At 41.3% G+C, this 22,260-nt stretch overlaps 1 protein-coding gene across 41 annotated transcripts in view; it reads right to left on the bottom strand.

The window, feature by feature from the left end:
- madd (MAP-kinase activating death domain) overlaps positions 1 to 22,260 on the bottom strand; it is a 91,942-nt gene that overhangs the window by 40,412 nt on the left and 29,270 nt on the right. For all 41 annotated transcript variants that reach the window (XM_034286804.1, XM_034286837.1, XM_034286797.1 and 38 more), the window contains 6 exons: positions 17,411 to 17,631; positions 16,623 to 17,264; positions 5,951 to 6,254; positions 5,702 to 5,833; positions 3,046 to 3,159; positions 1,152 to 1,232 (listed from right to left, as the gene is read on the bottom strand). In XM_034286804.1, the coding sequence (XP_034142695.1) occupies positions 1,152 to 1,232; positions 3,046 to 3,159; positions 5,702 to 5,833; positions 5,951 to 6,254; positions 16,623 to 17,264; positions 17,411 to 17,469 (1,332 nt within the window). In that variant the 5' untranslated portion in view covers positions 17,470 to 17,631. The remainder of the gene's footprint in view (positions 1 to 1,151; positions 1,233 to 3,045; positions 3,160 to 5,701; positions 5,834 to 5,950; positions 6,255 to 16,622; positions 17,265 to 17,410; positions 17,632 to 22,260) is intronic.

Below are 22,260 nucleotides of genomic sequence, written 5' to 3'. Positions count from 1 at the left end.
AGCCTACGGCACATAGCGTTTGGTACCCAAATGGTACCTAGGCGCTAATCACCCCTCACTGAATGCATGACTTCAGTGGAAGAATGTGCGATACTCCCAGATGAATGATCAGAGCCTTGGTTGAATTTGAACAAACTTACAAATGAAATATCAGATTTCCATGACCTTTCAAAAACTTGATTAGGCTATTATTGAAACATAATACCACCGATATAAGTTACTTATCACACGTTACTGTTTTTCAATAGGAGATTCGGCTTAATGTGTAGGCTAATTCATCAAATGTAAAAATGTATTATGCTAAATAATTATTCACGAAACGAAATACGAAGGATATTGTTTACCAGTCATCAATTACCAATTCAACAAAGGCATAAAAATGTACTGGTTTTTATATTAGGAGAAAAAGATAAACAAAATCGCACACACATCCTATCTTTGAATTTTCTCTCAGACTTTTCTTTGCTTATTTTACTAAAGAATAATATTCTACAAATGTATTAAGCAAATTAATTATTCACAAAACGAAATACCAACTATATTCCTTACCACTAGAGCTATGCATTGGCATTGAAATCAACTCGATAGCCCCACTACAAACCCGGGAAGAGACCTGCAAAGACGCGCCGTTCACCAAGCCTATTAATTTTAGAAGTTGTCTTTTTCTAACAACTCCTCTTGGTTTTTCGATAACTTATTCATGTCACCTATAGACAAATCTTATATGCCAGTAATCTAGAGCTATGCATTGGCATAGAAATCAACTCGAGATTCATGTCACCTATAGACAATTAATGTCACCTATAGATTGGCTGTGTAATTTTCATTTTGTACATTTATAGGGCCCTAATAAACAACTGAAAATGCCTGTGTTCTTAGAAATAATCGTTCTTTGTATTATTTTCAATTCATAATTTTTTTTGATTATTCTATATAATTTGATAACAACCCAGTAGTTGAACTGATGCTCTGGCTGGATGGTGATGCTGCAGAGGAGAACATGTATGCTAATAGGGATGATTAGTATGCTAATGACGTCGAATGGCGTTCGACTCTGGCAGATATTGGGGGTCTGAAAGGCCTGGCGGTTCTAGTGTTAACTGATGCCGCCCCCCCCCCCCCCCCAAAAAAAAATGCTCAGCTATATTTACCTGTTTCAGGTGTTTCTTCAGTTCTGTGGATTCAGGCTCAGGAAGAGGGGGTAGGTGCTCTGCATTGGTGGGTGCTTTCACCTGTGGCAGAACAAAGCATAATTAAATTGGCCAATTGTAGCAAGCCACCAAGTATAAGCACTGGATCACATATAACCACATGAGGGAAAAAAGTATTTGATTTGCCCACTGAAAAAGAAATGATCAGTCTATAATTTTAATGGTAGGTTTATTTGAACAGTGAGAGACAGAATAACAAAAAAATAATCCTGAAAACCCATGTCAAAAATGATATAAATCAATTTGCATTTTAATGAGTGAAATAGGTATTTGATCCCCTCTCAATCAGAAAGATTTCTGGCTCCCAGGTGTCTTTTATACAGGTAACGAGTTGAGATTAGGAGCACACACTTAAAGGGACTGCTCCTAATCTCAGTTTGGTACCTGTATAAAAGACACCTGTCCACAGAAGCAATCAATCAATCAGATGCCAAATTCTCAACCATGGCCAAGACCAAAAAGCTGTCCAAGGATGTCAGGGACAAGATTGTAGACCTACAAGGAAAACAATTGGTAACACACTACGCTGTGAAGGACTGAAATCCTGCAGCGCCGGCAAGGTCTCCCTGCTCAAGAAAGCACATGTACAGGCCCGTCTGAAGTTTGCCAATGAACATCTGAATGATTCAGAGGAGAACTGGGTGAAAGCGTTGTGGTCAGACGAGACCAAAATCGAGCTCTTTGGAATAAACTCAACTTGCTGTGTTTGGAGAAGGAGGAATGCTGCCTATGACTCCAAGAACACCATACCCACCGTCAAACATGGAGGTGGAAACATTATGCTTTGGGGGTGTTTTTCTGCTAAGGGGACAGGACAACTTCTCTGCATCAAAGGGACAATGGACGGGGCCATGTACTGTCAGCCAGGGCATTGAAAATGGGTCATGGATGGCTATTCCAGCAAGGCAATGACCCAAGGCAACAAGGAGTAGCTCAAGAAGAAGCACATGAAGGTCCTGGAGTGGCCTAGCCAGTCTCCAGACCTTAATCCCATAGAATATCTGTGGAGGGAGCTGAAGGTTCGAGTTGCCGAACGTCAGCCTCAAAACCTTAATGACTTGGAAAAGATCTGCAAAGAGGAGGGGGATAAATTCCCTCCTGAGATGTGTGCAAACCTGGGTAGCCAACTACAAGAAACATCTGACCTCTGTGATTGCCAACAAGGGTATTGCCACCAAGTACTAAGTCATGTTTTGCAGAGGGGTCAAATACTTATTTCACACATTAAAATGCAAATCAATTTATAATATTTCTGACCTGTGTTTTCCTGGATTTTTCTGTTGTTATTCTGTCTCTCACTGTTCAAATAAACCTACCATTACAATTATAGACTGATCATTTCTTTGTTGGTAAACCTACAAAATCACCAGGGGATCAAATACTTTTTTCCCTTACTGTACAGTAGCATTCACCAGAAAATTTGACCTGGATGTGGTTGAAGGTTTTAGCAATGAAAACACAGATGCTCTCACACTGAGTCGAAGGACTCACACTGCAGACCGTTTCTGCACTGGTTTTGAATGACGAGGAATATAATTTTACCACCTGCATTGTCATTCAATATTTAGCCTAACAATTCATCCTACATAAAAAAAAAATTATCCCCCAAATGGGATAAAGCAGTAAACTTAAAAACATTGAAAGAAAGTGTCTAAACATCTAACATTTTGGAAAACAGATGGGGTGGGAAATAGCATTAGCTGATAAATAGCTAAGATCTATGGTGAGAAAGCATTGATCTGTGGAAGACAAAAATAGATATGAGTGGAAAAAAAGCATAACTGTGGAGAAAATGGATGGGATGCTGAAAGGAACCTCCCATTGGCACACTGACCTTATTACAATCCAGGTCTACCAGCCACACATCATCAGGCATTTTGAAATCGGACTTATAGAGGAAGAAGCTGGCGGGCACGCCTATGATGTAAGGGGTAGGGGCGAGGAGGAGCTTCAGAAAAAGAAAGAAAAAAACATTTGTATGACATCACTAGCACATAAAATCACGCTCAAATATGAGCAAGATAAGCAGGAAGCTCACACTGTAAATTATAGTAAACGGGCTAGAAATCCACCAGGCATACATTCTAATCTCATGTAACACTACAATTAGTATGTAAGTCATTAAGCAGACACTTATCCAGGTCAACAGGTTACAGAAGTGACTGCATACATTTCCATACTGGGGCCTATGGGGAATCAAACTCAGAACTTTGGCACAGTAGGCACCATACAGTACCACTTGAGCAACACAAGGCTCAGCTAGGGAATCTCCTCTCCTGCATGTAGTTACAAATTGCAAAAAAAAGGGGACGGAAGAATGCCACAAAATATGCATAAATAAAAACAAGAAAAGGAACCAGGCAAGCCTAGTTCGGCCAGCCTGCCTTAAGAAGGGATGAATGTTGTTGCCCTCTCTGGATTCAAACCTGGATCTCACATGTGACAGGCTGTGGCTTTAACCACTACACCATTAAGATATACATGGGCCAAGGGTCGGTATAGCGTCTCGACATTAGATAATTTTTGTCACGCATTAACATCACACCAAGTTTGAATATTTAGACGCTAGACACCATTAAACATTGTGTTAAACTGACTAACGTTTCTTATTAAGCTTCCACCACAAACAGCATCTGTGAAATGTACGGCTTTTGCTACTTGCCATTTTAACAGCTTATTTGCCAGAAATAGGCTTACTAGTATCCACAAACTTACTACATGGAATAGTCATAAGCATTGAGCAATTGCTAGCGAGACTGAGGATGAACTGTACACTGCCAAAGCTATTTTATTTCAAGGCACAACAATGTTCATTTTTCTTTCATTCATAACTAATAATATAGGTGACGATAACTGACTTGTTCGACAAGTGAAAAGACGAGAGAACCCCCTCCTCTTTTACTGCCCTAAGGGTTGTGATTTACACCAATCAGGCATAACATTATGACCACCTGCCTAATATAGTGTAGGTCCCCCTTTTGCCACCAAAAAGCCCTGACCCATCGAGGCATGGACTCCACTGACCTCTGATGGTGTGCTGTGATATCTGGCACCAAGACGTTAGCAGCAGATCCTTTAAGCCCTGTAAGTTGCAAGGTGGGGCATCCATGGATCTGACCTGTTTGTAAAGCACATCCCACAGATGCTCGATTGGACTGAGATCTTGGGAATTTGGAGGCCAAGTCAACACCTTGAACTCGTTGTTGTGTTCCTCAAACCATTCCTGAACCATTTTTGCTTTGTGTCAAGGCACATTATCCTGCTGAAAGAGGCCAATGCCATCAGGGAATACCGTTGCCATGAAAGGGTGCACATGGTCTGCAACAATGCTTAGATAGATGGTACACGTCAAAGTAACATACACATGAAAGGCAGGATCCAAGGTTTCCCAGCAGAACATTGCTTAAAGCATCACACTGCTACCGCCGGCTTGCCTCCTTCCCATAGTGCATCCTGGTGCCATGTGTTCTCCAAGCAAGCAACGCACACACACCCAGCCATCCACGTGATGTAAAAGAAAACATGATTCAGCAGACCAGGCCACGTTCTTCCATTGCCCCGTGGCCAAGTTCTGATGCTCATTGCAGGCGCTTTCGGCAGTGGTACAGGGGTCAGCACGGGCACCCTGACTGGCCTGTGGCTACCTCATGCGCAACAAACTGCGATGCACTGTGTGTTCTGACACCTTTCTATCAGTACCAGCATGACATTTTTCAGCAATTTGAGCTAGAGTAGCTCGTCTGTTGGATCGGACAATATGGGCCAGCCTTCGCTCCCCATGTACATCAATGAACCTTGGCCCGCCCATGACCCTGTCGCCGGTTCACCGCATTTGATGTACTGACCACTGCAGACTGGGAACACCGCACAAGGGCTGCAGTTTTGGAGATGCTCTGACCAAGTCATCTAGCCATCACAATTTGGCCCTTGTCAAAGTTGCTCAGATCCTTACACATGCCCATTCTTCCTGCTTCTAACACACAGAATTCGTGGACAGAATGTTCACTTGCTGTCTAATATATCCCACCCACTGACAGGTGCCATGATAACGAGATTATCAGTGTTATTCACTTCACCTGTCAGTGGTCAGAATGTTATGGCTGATCAGTGTATATTACCCCAAAAAGCATGCACGGATGGGTACTTCAAAAATCCTCCAGAGATGGTAGCAATATAACGGTAAATAGTTTTATTTTGGGCTTACATAGCTACTGAAGTTTGTAGCCTGTGAAGTTGTGTCTATCCTGAACAAATCCTAATGCATAATTTGTTTTGATTGTGGTGAGGCTTGAACACCGGTCCCCTGCATGGCAGTCCGTCTCTAACTACTACACTATGTAACAAGGGGTAGGTAGTCAGTCAGTCACTCAGAAAGAGATATTCACTTTTCTTGGCCGGCACCTCTGCAACACCTGGCTCCTACTACTTTATAAAAAATCTCAATAATCTCAACTACTGTACTAGAATGGAAGCTTATTGGACTCAAGTACCTGTTCAGCCGAGGCCATGCAAGTGGGCAGCAGTGGAATGACAGGGAACATGTACTCCAGAGGGTAGATCATGGCTACAAACGCCATGACACTCATGGTCAGAGCATTGTAGTCCCGTGACTGGAGGACCACCTGGGAGACAAATCAACTAGAACTTCATTTGACCAACACTTCGTTGTAAATGGAAAATAAATGTACTTTATTGCGGTCGATTTCTAAGGAAGAACCTCTTCAAAACACCCTTCTCACCTTGTGCTCCAGAAGGATGCAGCTGAGCACCATGAGGCAAGCGTCAACACCCAGCAGCTCCAGCGGAAGGTGCAGCGGGAAGTCCACCATGGAGAACCGAGAGTTGTCAGGCAGGGCAAATGTAAGAGCCGGCTGCATTTCGCTGGGCAGCACCTCAACGTCCACACGCCGCTGGCCCGCCACGGGAACCGGGGATCGCAGGAGGCGGTAGACCCAGGACTCAATCTCCCGCAGATCGGCAAGCAGCTGGCTGCCCTTCTCCTCCACTGACAGGGCCCCCGTGAACACGCGCCACATGGTGTCTCTGGCAGAAGGCACATCAGTCAACAGAAACACATGGAGGGGTTTAGATTCACATGGAGGGCCCTCTGTGACATACGGGAGAGTCAACAAGTCATACTTTTATCAGACATTCAAACATTTCCAGCTAGAATCCTGGTCGAATTGACCCAATCTCATACCATCACAACTCCAACTGGTCACGTACATCGCCCAAATATTAGGAAAGCCACATCATTGAAATGTTAGAATACATTCGCACAGACACAACACCATTCTGGTGAATAGTACGATGATTGTGCAAAAGGCAAATGCACAAGAGGCCTCTTAAGAGGGCCGCAGATAGGTAGACAGCCCTTCACTCTAAAAGCGCCAGCGCACCCTTTCGCACATCACGTTCACTCGGAATGAAGACCTGGCATCTTTTGGCGAGGGAGAGAGGGAGGCAGTAGATTAATTATTAGCTCATCAGAGCACCGCCCCGGGCTGCCGCCCACTGCAGCTGCTCCCGCAAGGCAGTCAGAGACCTCATTCTGTCAGTAGAACACTGTATATGCCTGGTAGTCATATGCTAATGCATACATATGTCAACTGTGTTCGTGTGCGTGTGTTGGCCCGGGTGTAGACCCTAACAATATTAACTAAAAGGTTAGCATGTGTAGAACTGCATACATGCATATTAGGGTTACTTACACTTTTTCTTACAGCAGGAACTTAATAATAAATAATGAACCGGAACAAACAAAACCTTAATAACGCAGGCCTGTCTGTTAGTTTGCTAATTCTACCTTAGGCTGTTTCACTTCTGAGGGGCAAACATTCCTCTTTTAACAACTAGCCTGGGCCAAAAAAATTGTGCAATCAACATTTGTCATTGTATTCAGTAATATGTTATTTGGTAAACATGTCTAATGAGTAGTGATAATAGAATTCAAGCATTGGCTCAGCTTACTTATTGTCTATATATGCTTCTTCAGCCCTGGAACATAAATACCGACCACAAAACCAAAACATAAGTTGATAGATAAAACTGATTACCTACAGATTTTTATTCACATATAATGTTAGACGTGTCAAAAGGTTTAACTCTGAGAAGAATGAGGAATTTAAAGCCACCTGTATGCAAGCAGAGTTGTTGGAAATTATACTCATCGCCCTCTCCACTCAAAGAAAAAAAAACAAAAAAAAACACTGCCACTCCAAATTTAATCCATTCATTTTATGTCATAATTTAAACCAAACAAATGTTTTGACTATGTATTTTGACCATTTATTTTTTAAATATTAAAACATAACCACATACAATGAAGCCAATAGTCTATTTTTATAAATAATATGAAAAGGTGACCTTATGCCTTTTAAATAAAACTTATACAATTGAATATTATCAGCTTATTATTCAAATACAGTAGCCTACAAAGAAACCGTTGTCCTAAAGCAGTTGCCACACCCCCTAGGTAGCCAGGAAAATCTGAATATATATACAGTGGGGGAAAAAATTATTTGATCCCCTGCTGATTTTGTATGTTGTCCAAAGATCAGTCTATAATTGTAATGGTAGGTTTATTTGAACAGTGAGAGACAGAATAACAACAAAATAATTGTGAAAAACCCATGTCAGAAGTTTCCTAAACAGAATGATTTCTTGGTCCCATGTGCTTTTAATACAGGTAACGAACAAACTGAGAGGAGTGCTAAAGGGAGTGCTCCTAATCTCGGTTTGTTACCTGTATAAAAGACACCTGTCCACAGATGCAATCAATCAATCAGATTCCAAACTCTCCATCATGGCCAAGACCAAAGAGCTGTCCAAGGATGTCAGGAACAAGATTGTAGACCTACATAAGGCATGAATGCGCTACAAGACTACTGGCAAACAGCTTGGTGAGGTGACAACAGTTGGTGCGATTATTCGCAAATGGAAGAAACACAAAAGAACTGTCAATCTCCCTCGGTCTGGGCTCCATGCAAGATCTTTACCTTGTGGAGTTGCAATGATCACGAAAACGGTGAGGAATCAACCCAGAACTACAAGGGATGATCTTGTCAATGATCTCAAGGCAGCTGGGACCATAGTCACCAAGAAAACTATTGGTAACACACTACGCCATGAAGGACTGAAATCCTGCAGCGCCCTCAAGGTCCCTCTGCTCAAGAAAGCACATGTTCAGGCCAGTCTTAAGTTTGTCAATGAATATCTGAAAGATTCAGAGGAGAACTGGGTGAAAGTGTTGTGGTCAGATGAGATCAAAATCTTTGGCATCAACTCAATTTGCTGTGTTCGGAGGAGGAGGAATGCTGCCTATAACCCCAAGAACACCATCCCCAAACATGGAGGTGGAAACATTATGCTTTGGGGGTGTTTTTCTGCTAAGGAGACAGGACAACTTCACCGCATCAAAGGGATGATGGATGGGGCCATGTACCGTGAAATCTTGGGTGAGAACCTCCTTCCCTTAGCAAGGGCATTTAAAATGGGTGCGGGATGAGAATTCCAGCAAGACAATGACCCAAAACACACAGCCAAGGCAACAAAGGGGTGGGTCAAGAGAAGCACATGAAGGTTCTGGAGTGGCCTAGCCAGTCTCCAGACCTTAATCCCTTAGAAAATCTGTGGAGGGAGCTGAAGGTTCGAGTTGCCAAACATCAGCCTCGAAACCTTAATGACTTGGAGAAGATCTGCAAAGAGGAGTGGGACAAAATCCCTCCTGAGATGTGTGCAAACCTGGAAACTACAAGAAACATCTGACCTCTGTGATTGCCAACAAGGGAATTGCCACCAAGTACTAAGTCTTAAGGGGGGTCGAAATACTTGTGTCACTCATTAAAATGCAAATCAATTTATAACATTTTTGACATGCGTTTTTCTGGATGTTTTTGTTGTTATTCTGGCTCTCATTGTTCAAATAAAAACTACCATTAAAATTATAGACTGATCATTTCTTTGTTAACCTCGCAGCCAACATCTGACTAAGATAACCACACAGAACAACACAACATAAAATATAGATGCAAGAAAATTATTATTATTGAGGCCAGGCACGGGCCCCTACCCACCAAAGGCCCTGGTGCAGCCACACACCGGGCATCCCCAACAAGCTACGTCAGTGTTGTTGCAGATTGCGGAGGACCCCAGTATTTACTTTTGATTAGTTGCACTTATTCTCACAATTCAACCGAGTGAATCAAGAAAGGACAGAGACCGGAGCTACATCTCAAAGCTACAAGTTTACTATGAAAAATTTAAAAATCACTCCTCAATGGGTTACATCTGTTAACATATCAACAAGGAACAGTCTCCTGAGGATACTCAAGAAGTTTGGCATGTCTTTAAAAAGTCTCACCAATTTCTACAGGTGCACCATTGAGAACATACTCTCAGGCAGCATTACTGTCCTGCCAGAGGGTATAGTCTGCAGAGCGCGTCATCGGCTGCCATTTTCCCCTCCGTGCAAGGCATCTACCATACACGATGCCATAGGAAAGCACAGAATATCATCAAAGAATAAAGCCACCCAGGCTATGGTCTGTTCACACTGCTGCCGTCTGGAAGATGATCTATAATATTCGATACTTTTACCCATATTGTTCACATTCCCCTTCCTATTCTTTGTAAAATCGCTTATATTATGTATATTATTGGTTTACTTGCTACAGTTGGGCAACAAAGTATTTAGTCAGCCACCAATTGTGCAAGTTCTCCCACATAAAAAGATGAGAGGCCTGTAATTTTCATCATAGGTACACTTCAACTGAGAGAGACAAAACTGAAGAAAAAAAATCCAGAAAATCACATTGTAGGATTTTTTATGAATTTATTGGTAAATTATGGTGGAAAATCAGTATTTGGTCAATAACAAAAGTTAATATCAATACTTTGTAAAATACCCTTTGTTGGCAATGACAGAGGTCAAACGTTTTCTGTAAGTCTTCACAAGGTTTCCACACACTGTTGCTGGTATTTTGGCCCATTCCTCCATGCAGATCTCCTCTAGAGCAGTGATGTTTTGGGGCTGTCGCTGGGCAACACAGACTTTCAACTCCCTCTAAAGATTTTCTATGGGGTTGAGATCTGGTGACTGGCTAGACCACTCCAGGACCTTGAAATGCTTCTTACGAAGCCACACCTTTGTTGCCCGAGCGGTGTGATCATTGTCATGCTTGTTACGAAGGACGACCCTTGTAGGCAGGTAAATTGGCTGTTTTAGAATTGGCCAATCAGGAGCACCATTGCGCTCGGCTTTTCACTGAGGAAGATGGTTTAAGTTCAGTTTTAAGAAAACCAGGAAGAGGGAGCTGACGTTGGAAAACTGTGCGGTTGATTTATAGTTATTATTATATAGTGTTACTGTTATTATATCTAAGTCCTTACAATTGTGTGCGTGCAACTACCAGTAAGTAAAACAGATGTTGTTGTTCGTTTACCTTATAAAGTGACGCTTTGTTCATTGTGCTGTAACGAGTTCGCAGCATGTTGCTGTTCCTTATTGTATAATGGCGGAGCCTCGCACTGCCCACATGTTTAATTGTTTAGACTGCAGCATATATATTAATGGAGGTGTTGCTTTACAAGCCTTATATATATCTACATTTGAAATATTTAGGTTGTTCTTGCACCATGTGTAACGTTGTTTACATCAAGGAGGAATTCTGAATCTTATCATTATGTTTTAGCTATTTAGAATGTTGGGTATTGTTGCAGTGAATTTGCAGCACTTAACCTCTAAACAGGCAGAAAGTGTACTACTGCATTTAAGTTGTATAACGAAACTAATTTAATCTCTTGATTGTGTGTTTGTTTATTATATACCTGCTAAGCATGTAATGGCTAGTTGGCATTTATGTAGTCTTCATTTACTGATTTGTATCTGTATCTTTGTTTTAGAACCACACCCACCAATGCCCGTTGAAACGTTTATACTAATAAATCATCTAAAGGGAACATCTTGTCTGCATTCTGATCGATGCCCCCTTGATGGCCACAACATTTTAAAGACCAGCTGAAGTATACAGTCCAAATCATCAAAACAATGCTGAAAGACCCTGCCACGTTTCATCTTCAATGCCCTTGCTGATGGAAGGAGGTTTTCACGAAAAAATCTCACCATACATGGCCCCATTCATTCTTTCCTTTACACGGATCAGTCGTCCTGGTCCCTTTGCAGAAAAACAGCCCCAAAGGATGATGTTTCCACCCCCATGCTTCACAGTAGGTATGGTGTTCTTTGGATGCAACTCAGCATCCTTTCTCCAACAAACATGACGAGTTGAGTTTTTACCAAAAAGTTCTATTTTGGTTTCATCTGACATTCTTACAATCCTCTTCTGGACCATCCAAATGCTCTCTAGCAAACCTCAGACGGGCCTGGACATGGCTTGGCTAAGCAGGGGGACATGTCTGGCACGGCAGGATTCGAGTCCCTGGCGGCGTACAGTGTTACTGATGGTAGCCTTTGTTACTTTGGTCCCAGCTCTCTGCAGGTCATTCACTAGGTCTCCCTGTGTGGTTCTGGGATTTTTGCTCACCGTTCTTGAGATCATTTTGACCCAACGGGGTGAGATCTTGCGTGGAGCCCTGGATCGAGGGAGATTATCAGTGGTCTTGTATGTGTTCCATTTTCTTATAATTGCTCCCACAGTTGATTTCTTCACACCAAGCTGCTTACCTATTGCAGATTCAGTCTTCCCAGCCTGGTGCAGGTCTACAATTTTGTTTCTGGTGTCCTTTGACAGCTCTTTGGTCTTGGCCATAGTGGAGTTTGGAGTATTACTGTTTGAGGTTGTGGACAGGTGTCTTTTATACTGATAACAAGTTCAAACAGGTGCCATTAATGCAGGTAACTAGTGGAGGACAGAGGAGCTTCATAAAGAAGTTACAGGTCTGTGAGAGACAGAAATCTTGCTTGTTTGTAGGGGACCAAATACTTATTTTACTGAGGAATTTACCAATAAATTCATAAAAAATCCTACAATGTGATTTTCTGGATATTTTTTTTCTCATTTTGTCTCTCATAGTTGAAGTGTACCTATGATGAAAAATACAGATCTCTCATCTTTTTAAGTGAGTGAACTTGCACAATTGGTAGCTGACTAAATAGTTTTTTGCCCCGCTGTATATCTATAACAATCAATACTTCTACCCATATTGATTACACTCACTTAAAGGATTATTAGGAACACCTGTTCAATTTCTCATTAATGCAATTATCTAATCAACCAATCACATGGCAGTTGCTTCAATGCATTTAGGGGTGTGGTCCTGGTCAAGACAATCTCCTGAACTCCAAACTGAATGTCAGAATGGGAAAGAAAGATGATTTAAGCAATTTTGAGCGAGGCATGGTTGTTGGTGCCAGACGGGCCAATCTGAGTATTTCACAATCTGCTCAGTTACTGGGATTTTCACGCACAACCATTTCTAGTGTTTACAAAGAATGGTGTGAAAAGGGAAAAACAACCAGTATGCGGCAGTCCTGTGGGCGAAAATGCCTTGTTGATGCTAGAGGTCAGAGGAGAATGGGCCGACTGATTCAAGCTGATAGAAGAGCAACTTTGACTGAAATAATCATTTGTTACAACCGAGGTATGCAGCAAAGCATGTGAAGCCGCAACACGCACAACTTTGAGGCGGATGGGCTACAACAGCAAAAGACCCCACCGAGTACCACTAATTTCCACTACAAATAGGAAAAAGAGGCTACAATTTGCACGAGCTCACCAAAATTGGACAGTTGAAGACTGGAAGAATGTTGCCTGGTCTGATGAGTCTCGATTTCTGTTGAGACATTCAGATGGTAGAGTCAGAATTTGGCGTAAACAGAATGAGAACATGGATCCATCAAGCCTTTAGACCCCTTAGTGCCAATTGGGCATCGTTTAAATGCCACGGCCTACCTGAGCATCGTTTCTGACCATGTCCATCCCTTTATGACCACCATGTACCCATCCTCTGATGGCTACTTCCAGCAGGATAATGCACCATGTCACAAAGCTCAAATCATTTCAGATTGGTTTCTTGAACATGACAATGAGTTCACTGTACTGAAATGGCCCCCACAGTCACCAGATCTCAACTCAATAGAGCATCTTTGGGATGTGGTGGAACGGGAGCTTCGTGCCCTGGATGTGCATCCCACAAATCTCCATCAACTGCAAGATGCTATCCTATCAATATGGGCCAACATTTCTAAAGAATGCTTTCAGCACCTTGTTGAATCAATGCCACGTAGAATTAAGGCAGTTCTGAAGGCGAAAAGGGGTCAAACACAGTATTAGTAAGGTGTTCCTAATAATCCTTTAGGTGAGTGTATATTAAAAAAATTAAGACAAAAATCAGTGGAAACCTTTTTGGAAGACTCAGAGACCTCTAATTCCCTAGATGCTCCCAGTGTTATTAGCTTCATACAACACCCCAAAAAAACATCCAAGGGAACTTATCACATTTTAGAGTGGCCTTTTATTGTGGCCACCCTAAGGTACATCTGTGCAATATTCATGCTGTCTAATCAGCATCTTGATATGCCACACCTGTGAGGTGAATGGATCCTCTCGGCAAAGGAGAAGTGCTCACTAACACAGATTTAGACAGATTTGTGAACAATATTTGAGAGAAATAGGCCTTTTGTGTACATGGAGAAAGTCTTAGATCTTTGAGTTCAGCTCATGATAAATGGAGGCAATAACTAAAGTGTTGCATTTATAATTTTGTTTAGTGTATTTGATTATTCATACAGTGTTTTATTTTACATACCACTGACCTATTCGTTTAATCAGATTTGTTTGTAAGCTTGAACGTAAAGTCACATTCTCATATCAAAGAAAGCAAAGTCATCCTGCAGGTTTCACCAATCCGTGAAAGACTGCACAGGCAAACAGGGCAAACATTTATGAATAACGTTTCTCAAAGTAAAATAGCAAAGTGTTTGAGGATCTCATCTACGGTACTTAATATCATTAAAAGAGTCCGGAGAAATCTCTGTACGCAAGGAACAACGCTGAAAACCAATATTGGATGGGTGTGATCTTGGGGCCCTTAGGCAGCACTGCATTAAAAACAGACACGATTTTGTAGTGGACATCACTGCATGGGCTCAGGAACACTCTCGAAAATCCTCATCTGTGAACACAGTATGTTGCTGCATCCACAAACGCAAGTAAAAACTATACCATGCAAAGAAGATATTATATATAAAGAAGATCAGGAAAAGCTGCCACCTTCTCTGGGCATAGGTGACGTCCACATCTGTGAAGCCAAGATTAATGCTGAACAGTATATACAGGTCTTTTTTAGGGAAGGTCTTGCTTATTTCAGCATGACAATGCCAAACCATATTCTGCACGCATTACAACAGCATGGCTCCGCAGTAAAAGGGTCTGGGTGCTAAACTGGTCTGCGTGCAGTCCAGACCTGTCACCCATTGAAATCTTTTGACGCATTATGAAACAAAAATATGACAAAGGAGACCACAAACTGTTGAGCAGCTGCAATCCTATTTTCAGCAACATTCGTTTTAATGAGAAGGAACCACCCCATTTCCCGTTAACACGGCGCTTCAACAATCTCTCTCTTTGGCTCCATTCATTCTGTTAATATAGTACGGCCCTTAGGTTTCCCCCTCACCCTGTTACCATGCCACGCAAACACACATTACTACAATCAGTTCCCAGATATTTTAGACCCACAATTATGCTAACATTAGCCCACTCGTAACCATAACATGAAATCTATGTTGCTTTTTGTTTGAAATACTGAAATGTTTGTAAACAAGTTGGGTTTATGCTTGATCACAATTGTGACTGATTGGAACATAGTGTACTTTCGCTCTGCTTTCATTAAAATGAACAGGTGCATGCTAATGTAATAGTGGCAACATCACTGCTATGCAGTACACCTGGATCACCGCTGCCAAAAGTTTATTTTTACACAGTGAAATAAGTCAGATAGAATCTTTTACAGATACACTCAAGGACCAATGTAACCAACTAAAGTAGCTAAATATCAGGAACAGGTTTACAGAAAACGTACATTTTAAATCAGTTTCTTCCGTTAGTATCTGCATTATAGTAAGCCTGAAATAAAACAGTTTACGGTTATATTGCGACTGTTCATGCTGAATTTTCGAAGTATGCATCCATGCATGCGTTTTGGGTCAGGATAGACAAACACATTTGCTGGCTTAACATACAGTAGTTACGTTATAGTAAGCCTTAACTGAAACTGTATAGGGTTAATAAGAAATGTTAGTCAGTTTAATGCAATCCTCAATGGACCCTAGCGACTGCTGAAATATGTAATGCTGTGGCGTAGTAGTTTAAAAGAGTGCCTCTCATGTGGAAGACCTAAGTTCTACTGAGAGCAACAACATTTATTAATTATCTCTGGTAGATTCCACGATTCTCTCACCTTTTCACTTGATGAAAAAGTTAGTTGCCTTTATTGATAGTTACTGTATAAATGTCATTCACGAATGAAATGAAATAGCTTTGGCAGACTCGCTAGCAATTGCTCAATTCTTATGACTATTCCAGTAAGTTAGTAGATACCAGTAATGCTTATTACTGGTTAATACGCTGTTAAAGCGGGCAGTGGCAAACGCCATACATAGCTGCTATTTGTGGTGGAGGTAAACTTAGTAAGAAACATTAAGTCAGTTTAACTGTATCAATGTCATACACAAATGGCCAATTAACTATTAAAACGGACAGTGGAAAAAGAGGATTTGTTCTGGATAGAGACAAGAAGCTATACTGACACCCAGAAAATATATAGCTCTGTGGTGTAGTGGTTAACAACATAGCCTTTCATGTGGACGACATGGGTTCAAATCTCAAGATGGCAACACTTTCTATTGTGGGCCGGCTGAACTTGACTGGTTTCTTGTTTACAGAGCTTAGCAACAACTGTTACTATAGTCCCTTTAGACAAGAAATGGACAAAAAAAGAGGACTGGCTCATATAGTAAGCCTTATTTTTTATATTTGTCTTTTAGAGAAAACACAATCTAACAATCTAATGTGTTAAAGACTATTTTCACCAACTGTAAGAAGTGGTTATGCATAGCAATGACACCATATCCTTGGAGTGTAAGGTGCATGCGCACAATGTTCAGAGATCTTCATCAGTTCCCTAGCATGAACACCAGCTGACAACAGCATGATGGGGCATGTGCCAGTGTGCAGGTCTGGAGAGAGCAGTGAAACCACACATTTCCTGAATCATTTACAAGGAAATTTAACAAGAGGTAAGTAAAAGCCATGCAGACTCACTTATGACATTTCACTACCAAGACTCTCATAAGGGATATGTTTGTCATTGGAAGGATTCTGACTGAACTAAATCTCCTAAACATGATGGAAACCACAACGCTATTAGGGTGGTACGAACAGGTCTCACCTTTGAGTTCCACGGGCCAGGCCCGCACGCTGAGTCAACCTCTGGCTGCAGCAGTCCACCATTCTCTTGAGAATGTACAGGCACTCCCTAAACGTGGAGAAGAAGGGATAGTGGCTAATCATGCACAGCGACGTCAGAGTGCTGTCGCGGTTCCGACTGACCACCTTGGCGGAGCTGCGTTTGTGTCTAGACCTGCCCGCATTTGGCTCACCGCCAGGCAGTCCTGGCTCCGTGCCTGGCACAGATGTGCCCCCGCTGTCAGAACCAGCAGGTGGCGGCAACGTAGAAGCAGCGGGGCCGCCACTGCTACCATCGGAGCTCTCGCTGGTCGCTTCCTCCGTTTGGGCAACCGTCCCACTGCTACCCATCTTGTCACGGCTGCGGTGGTGGCCACCTCGCTGGAAGGAGCGGTAGAAGTTCACGCAGATACCATAACGTGTGATGCCTGAGTCTTTGTCAGTTAGTGCAAAGACAAAAGAGGCATCATCTCGCAGGCTGACGCGCCGCTGCCTGATGCTCTGGCATCCTTCAGGCTGGCAGAAGAAGACCACATCCGGTGGCAGAGGGAAATCCGGGTGGTCCTCCAGTGGATAGCGGCGGAGGAGTTGGGGGGTCTGGGACCCACTGTCGGTGCTGGGTTGCCTGGAAGATTGGATGCAGAGAGAGTGAGCCTCAGAAATAGTGACATATTTCAAATGCAAAAAAAACTAAAAAGCATCAAATGTGGTATAGTCAAAGAAAATTGGGAGTGGACTAATATCGCCCAGCCAACCCGATAAAGTCATCACCTGGCTCCCACCACCACCAGGTAGTCCAGCAGACGGGGGCACATTTTCTTTTTCTCCATTTTTGATTGATGACTTCTTTAAGTCATGGCAACTTTGACATGTACAGCCTTTGTAATTGGTCAGCAGCAATCCAGTCACTATGAGGCAGGACAAAGTGTGGGAAAAGCATGCAGGACCTCGGTGATCATTGTGGACATCTGTGAAAATACAAATGGGAACACCTGCAAAACAAAAAAAATGGCATTTACCGTTAACAGAAGAAACTCGGCTAATTGTTAACATTTATATGGAAATAAAACTTAATAAGCAAAAAGTGCAGGAGTGGATTGAAATAGCAGTTTGTTAGAGCAAGCATATTCGTTTAAAACATGTTATGGTAATTAAATCTTGTCTACCATATACAACTGTGACAATTTGATCAAGTTTGACTTATTTCCATTGTTGGATTCAGTACTGCCGGAGCATGCAGGAACCTCTACTGGTAAACAATACATTGAGGACTCCTAAAATAATAAATCTCACTTGCTCTAGGGGGCTTATTTGAGGAAACAATGTACAATTTTAACAATGTACATTTGTGAGTGCTAGCATACAAACACCATGATGTACTGATATACCATTAGTGAAGTGAAATTCCAGCCAGCTTATATTGTTAATTACTTTAGTTGGCAGAAAAATTCATTCTCAAATTTGAGTGGTGGAGAGGCAGGATGTGTGGTTACATTTGTTTAAAAAGCTAAGTCCACTGAATTGCCTAAATTCAGTGCTCTAGACAAAATTGGCTACAACGGGCCACTACATTTTTGTTTGAAATTAATACACAAAGGTGTTTAAGTCCTGTGAAAAAATATTTACACCAAAGAATAAATCTTACACCAAATTATATGGCTAAACTCAAATATATTAATTAAAAATAAACCAATTTCCATTGAAATGTTTTTATTAGAAGGGTATCTTGTTTCTTAAAGATATCACGAACAAAGACAGGAAAAGTATCACTCATGAGAAACTCAAACAAGCATAATGGTGAAACATTCACTTCAGAGGTATAAATCAACTCATTGCAGCCATAGCAGACAAATGAAAAAAGAACACACACTAGAAAGCAATGAATGTCCTGGTCGCCCATCTATTAAAGGTCATGCATGGATAAACCGGACTAACATAAATCATAAAATGTATTCCTTCCATCTTGCTACAAAAAATCTGACTGCAGCACCCTACAGTAATCAAAACATTTGGGAAAATATTTTTGATATTCCAATCTCATGGCACCAAGTGTATGGATTAGTATTTAAAACAATTATTGATGAGTTTCTGAGACCCTTTCAATTTAAATTGTTGTACAGAATTCTGCTAAGAAAATGCTTAGATTATGGGGACTTGAGCAGTTGCCCGTCACAGAGTCACACGGAAAGTTAGTTTACAGAGAGTCATATTGGGTGACCTGAGAGGCAATGCTCAATCAATTGAAAACATGAATCTACTCCTCGGAAAAACATTCATTTTCATGACTGCATCGGTGGACGCCTTGAGCCTCGACGGATTAAAATATGTTGTAAAGAATCATAGCAAGACCGAGAAATACTGTATATTGCAGCTGGTAATGAAAAACATGTTAGTCTACTGGGAAAGATGGTCACCTCTTTGGAATCTAGAGGGATGGAACTAATTAAATAACTAGAATGTGTGTATAAATCGTGAATGTATGTATGTACGTACGTATCTATTTGTGAATAAAAATGATGGATTAATCCCATTGAGATTCCGCTGGTAATCTCAGAAAGATACATCTTTTACTATACAAGTGTGTCTAAACAGGCAATATGTTTTTTGTTTCACACCAAATTTTTGTAGTCGGATGGCAGTTTTGGCTCGTGGTCTGGGGGACTTCGGATGTGCGGCATGTGGGTGGTGCACCTTTTTTTATTCTAACATATGATAAAACTGCTGTGTGCTACGGGCTCCTCGAGAAGTACTCTTGCAACATATATTACATCCTCCAATCCTCCCCAATATGTAACCTGAAGTGTGACCAGTGAAGAGGGCTGGTTAGCCAATGTTGGGTAAGATCCCAACTGTGATATAGGGACAACCTAAGACAGGCATCTGGTCACAATCCACAATATACCCGAGGTACATGTGTACATAACCCAGAAACAGGACCTGTGCTGAACAAATAGCATAATGACTAGACCAAGAACATGTGTTTTCCAGGTCCGGGGAGGTTGTCGAGTGTCAGTCAGACAAATGCACTGGATTCCCAACTGCACACATTGTTAGTCTCACTCGAGGTTGGGGCATAAACCCAAGTGCCGATTGTTTTTTCGTTTTCCTGGAGCATGGGCCCTCACATCTTCCGGATATAAAAGCAAGGGACATCGCAGCACTTACATATTATTGTGTTTGTCTGTCTGTACTTTGTATCTTTTATGTGTGAGTTTGTGTGATTGAGTGTGAAATGATGCATTAGAAAAAGAAAAAAAAAAGGGAGAAAAGAGGGGGTGCAGAAATAATGCTAATAATGACAGTATTCACCATTGATTTAGTTGACATTAATAATGACAGTATTCACCACTGATTTGGTTGACACCATTGATGATGACTGATCTGCACACAGAAAAATGTTTTAATAATAATACACTCACACAACCCTTATCTATATCTCGGTTCATAATAATGTGAAAGAAAACATTAAGTATATTTTCACTGCATTTAACAAAAGTGGTTAACTTAATAAAAACGTTGATTTTGTGTGGGGAAAAAATATGTAAGCCTGTCAATAGCTTGTGGAACCTCCATAGCAGCAATAACAGAGCAAACGTCTCCTATAGCCACTAATCAGTCTCGGACATCATTTCTGGGGGGGATTTTTGCCTGGCCTTTCTACACTTTGAGTGAAGTTTGAGGGGTGTCTGGTATGTACTGCCAGTTTCAGCTTCCTGCAGAAAGATCTTGACTGGATTAAGGACAATCTAAAACACAAATCTTCTTTTTCCTGAGATATTCTTAGGTAAATTTGCTTCAATGCTTTGGGTTGTCTTGCTGGAAGACCCATTTTGAGGATAGATTTAGCTCCTTGACTGATGGCCTGATGTTCTCTTTAAGAATACCCTGGCATACCTCAGAATTCATGGGTCCCTTGATGTACAGCTGACCAGGGCCATAGAAGGATAAGATGCCCCAGATATTGACATGCCCACGATCATGCCTGACTGCAGGGGTGAGACAGTGGAGGCTCCTTCCAAGCAACTCTTCTTTAAATGCTATTTCGATTCAAAGTTCTTACTGCTGAAGCATGCACAGTACCCTGAGATGCAGTAAGAGGTCTGCAAATCCAACCTGGTCTCATGGGACTACGCAGCCTATTTTACATAAATCTTTGACAGCTAAATTCATAAGCTATATTATGTCAGGTAAAGTAATGTTACAATAATAATCCAGAAAAAAAAAACAATACACCATGTTTCAAACCAGGGACCTTCTGCTCTGCAGCAGAGTGCTCTACCCACTGCACCAAACAGGAACTTGCTGTGGTGGTGTTACAACATCAATTTTACAAGTGTTTTTTTTCTTCTAACCCAAACCTTAACCCCAACCTTAACCCCAGTGCTGTGATGTCTTAACCTAACCCCAGTGCTCTGATACCTAACATGCAGTGTAACGTCAAAATGCATTTATTCCATATTGTAGCGACCTTGATAAGGCCTCTACTAGTTCCCTGATATCCATATACCCTGTGTGGAGCGGTGGGTAGGGTGCCCGTCTTACGATTTGAATATTGTTGGTTCGAAACATATTTTGTGTTTCTATATATATCTATCTACACTCACCTAAAGGATTATTAGGAACACCTGTTCAATTTCTCATTAACCATCCATAGTCGACATCCGCGATACCGCGGACAGTGCTCATTTGCATAAATATTTCGAAAAATAGATTCGCCATAATCGTCCGATTCCAATGGTATATTATTTGTAGCCACTTTCCTGAAGCGTTCCGTGTATAATTGGGGTTTTCCGTGTATAATATGGGTTGTATAGTTGTATAGTTTGGGTTGCTATGAGAACCTTTCACCAGGCAACGACATTGCCAATGCATCTTAGAAAGGCTCATTTGTACACTACTATGAATATTACATGCGTGTACATCACTATATATGATGTTTTGAACCATAATACATCGTTTGTATTATATATAAAAATTAATATTTAGTCAAAATAGTATGGGGATGTTCTTGAGTTTTTGGGAAGAAGTTGGTAATTTTTCTGAGTTTATAAAATATATAAGTCCAAACGTAACTAGCGATCTAGTGCTGCCACCTGCTGGCCGTTTTGTGTCATTAAACTAAAGGAACCGTTATATTGGGTTTTTATCTTTTATGTTATAGTGTTTCATTTCTAGGTTGAAGAACCAAATTTTTTGGGGGTGCCTATATTTTTTACCTTCTATTATATAATTATTTCATTATTTTCAACCCAATTACAGTGTAATTTGATATTAAAGGCATGAAAGTATGAGGAAATACCATTGACACAAAATCTCATAATGCTTTAAAAAAAAAAATCTTGATGCTGAATGGCAGAAATGTTCTCCGAAAAAATTGTTTTGCCTTTCAAACAGATGAGTTTTATAAATAGTGACCCAGAAGTCTGTTTTTATTGTAGCCAGAGGGGTTGCTATTAAAAGGATTCATCATAATAGGTTGTATCTGTTACAGAAATGAATCTAGGACCCAAAATGTCACACTAGTGAAATCCGGCCGAGGTCAGAGGAGAATGGGCCGACTGATTCAAGCTGATAGAAGAGCAACTTTGACTGAAATAACCACTCGTTACAACCGAGGTATG

This window comes from Esox lucius, chromosome 2 (assembly GCF_011004845.1).
Source record: "Esox lucius isolate fEsoLuc1 chromosome 2, fEsoLuc1.pri, whole genome shotgun sequence".
Lineage (NCBI taxonomy): Eukaryota > Metazoa > Chordata > Actinopteri > Esociformes > Esocidae > Esox > Esox lucius.
The sequence above is the reverse complement of the archived record's forward strand: the minus strand, read 5'-3'. Positions and strand labels throughout refer to the sequence as shown.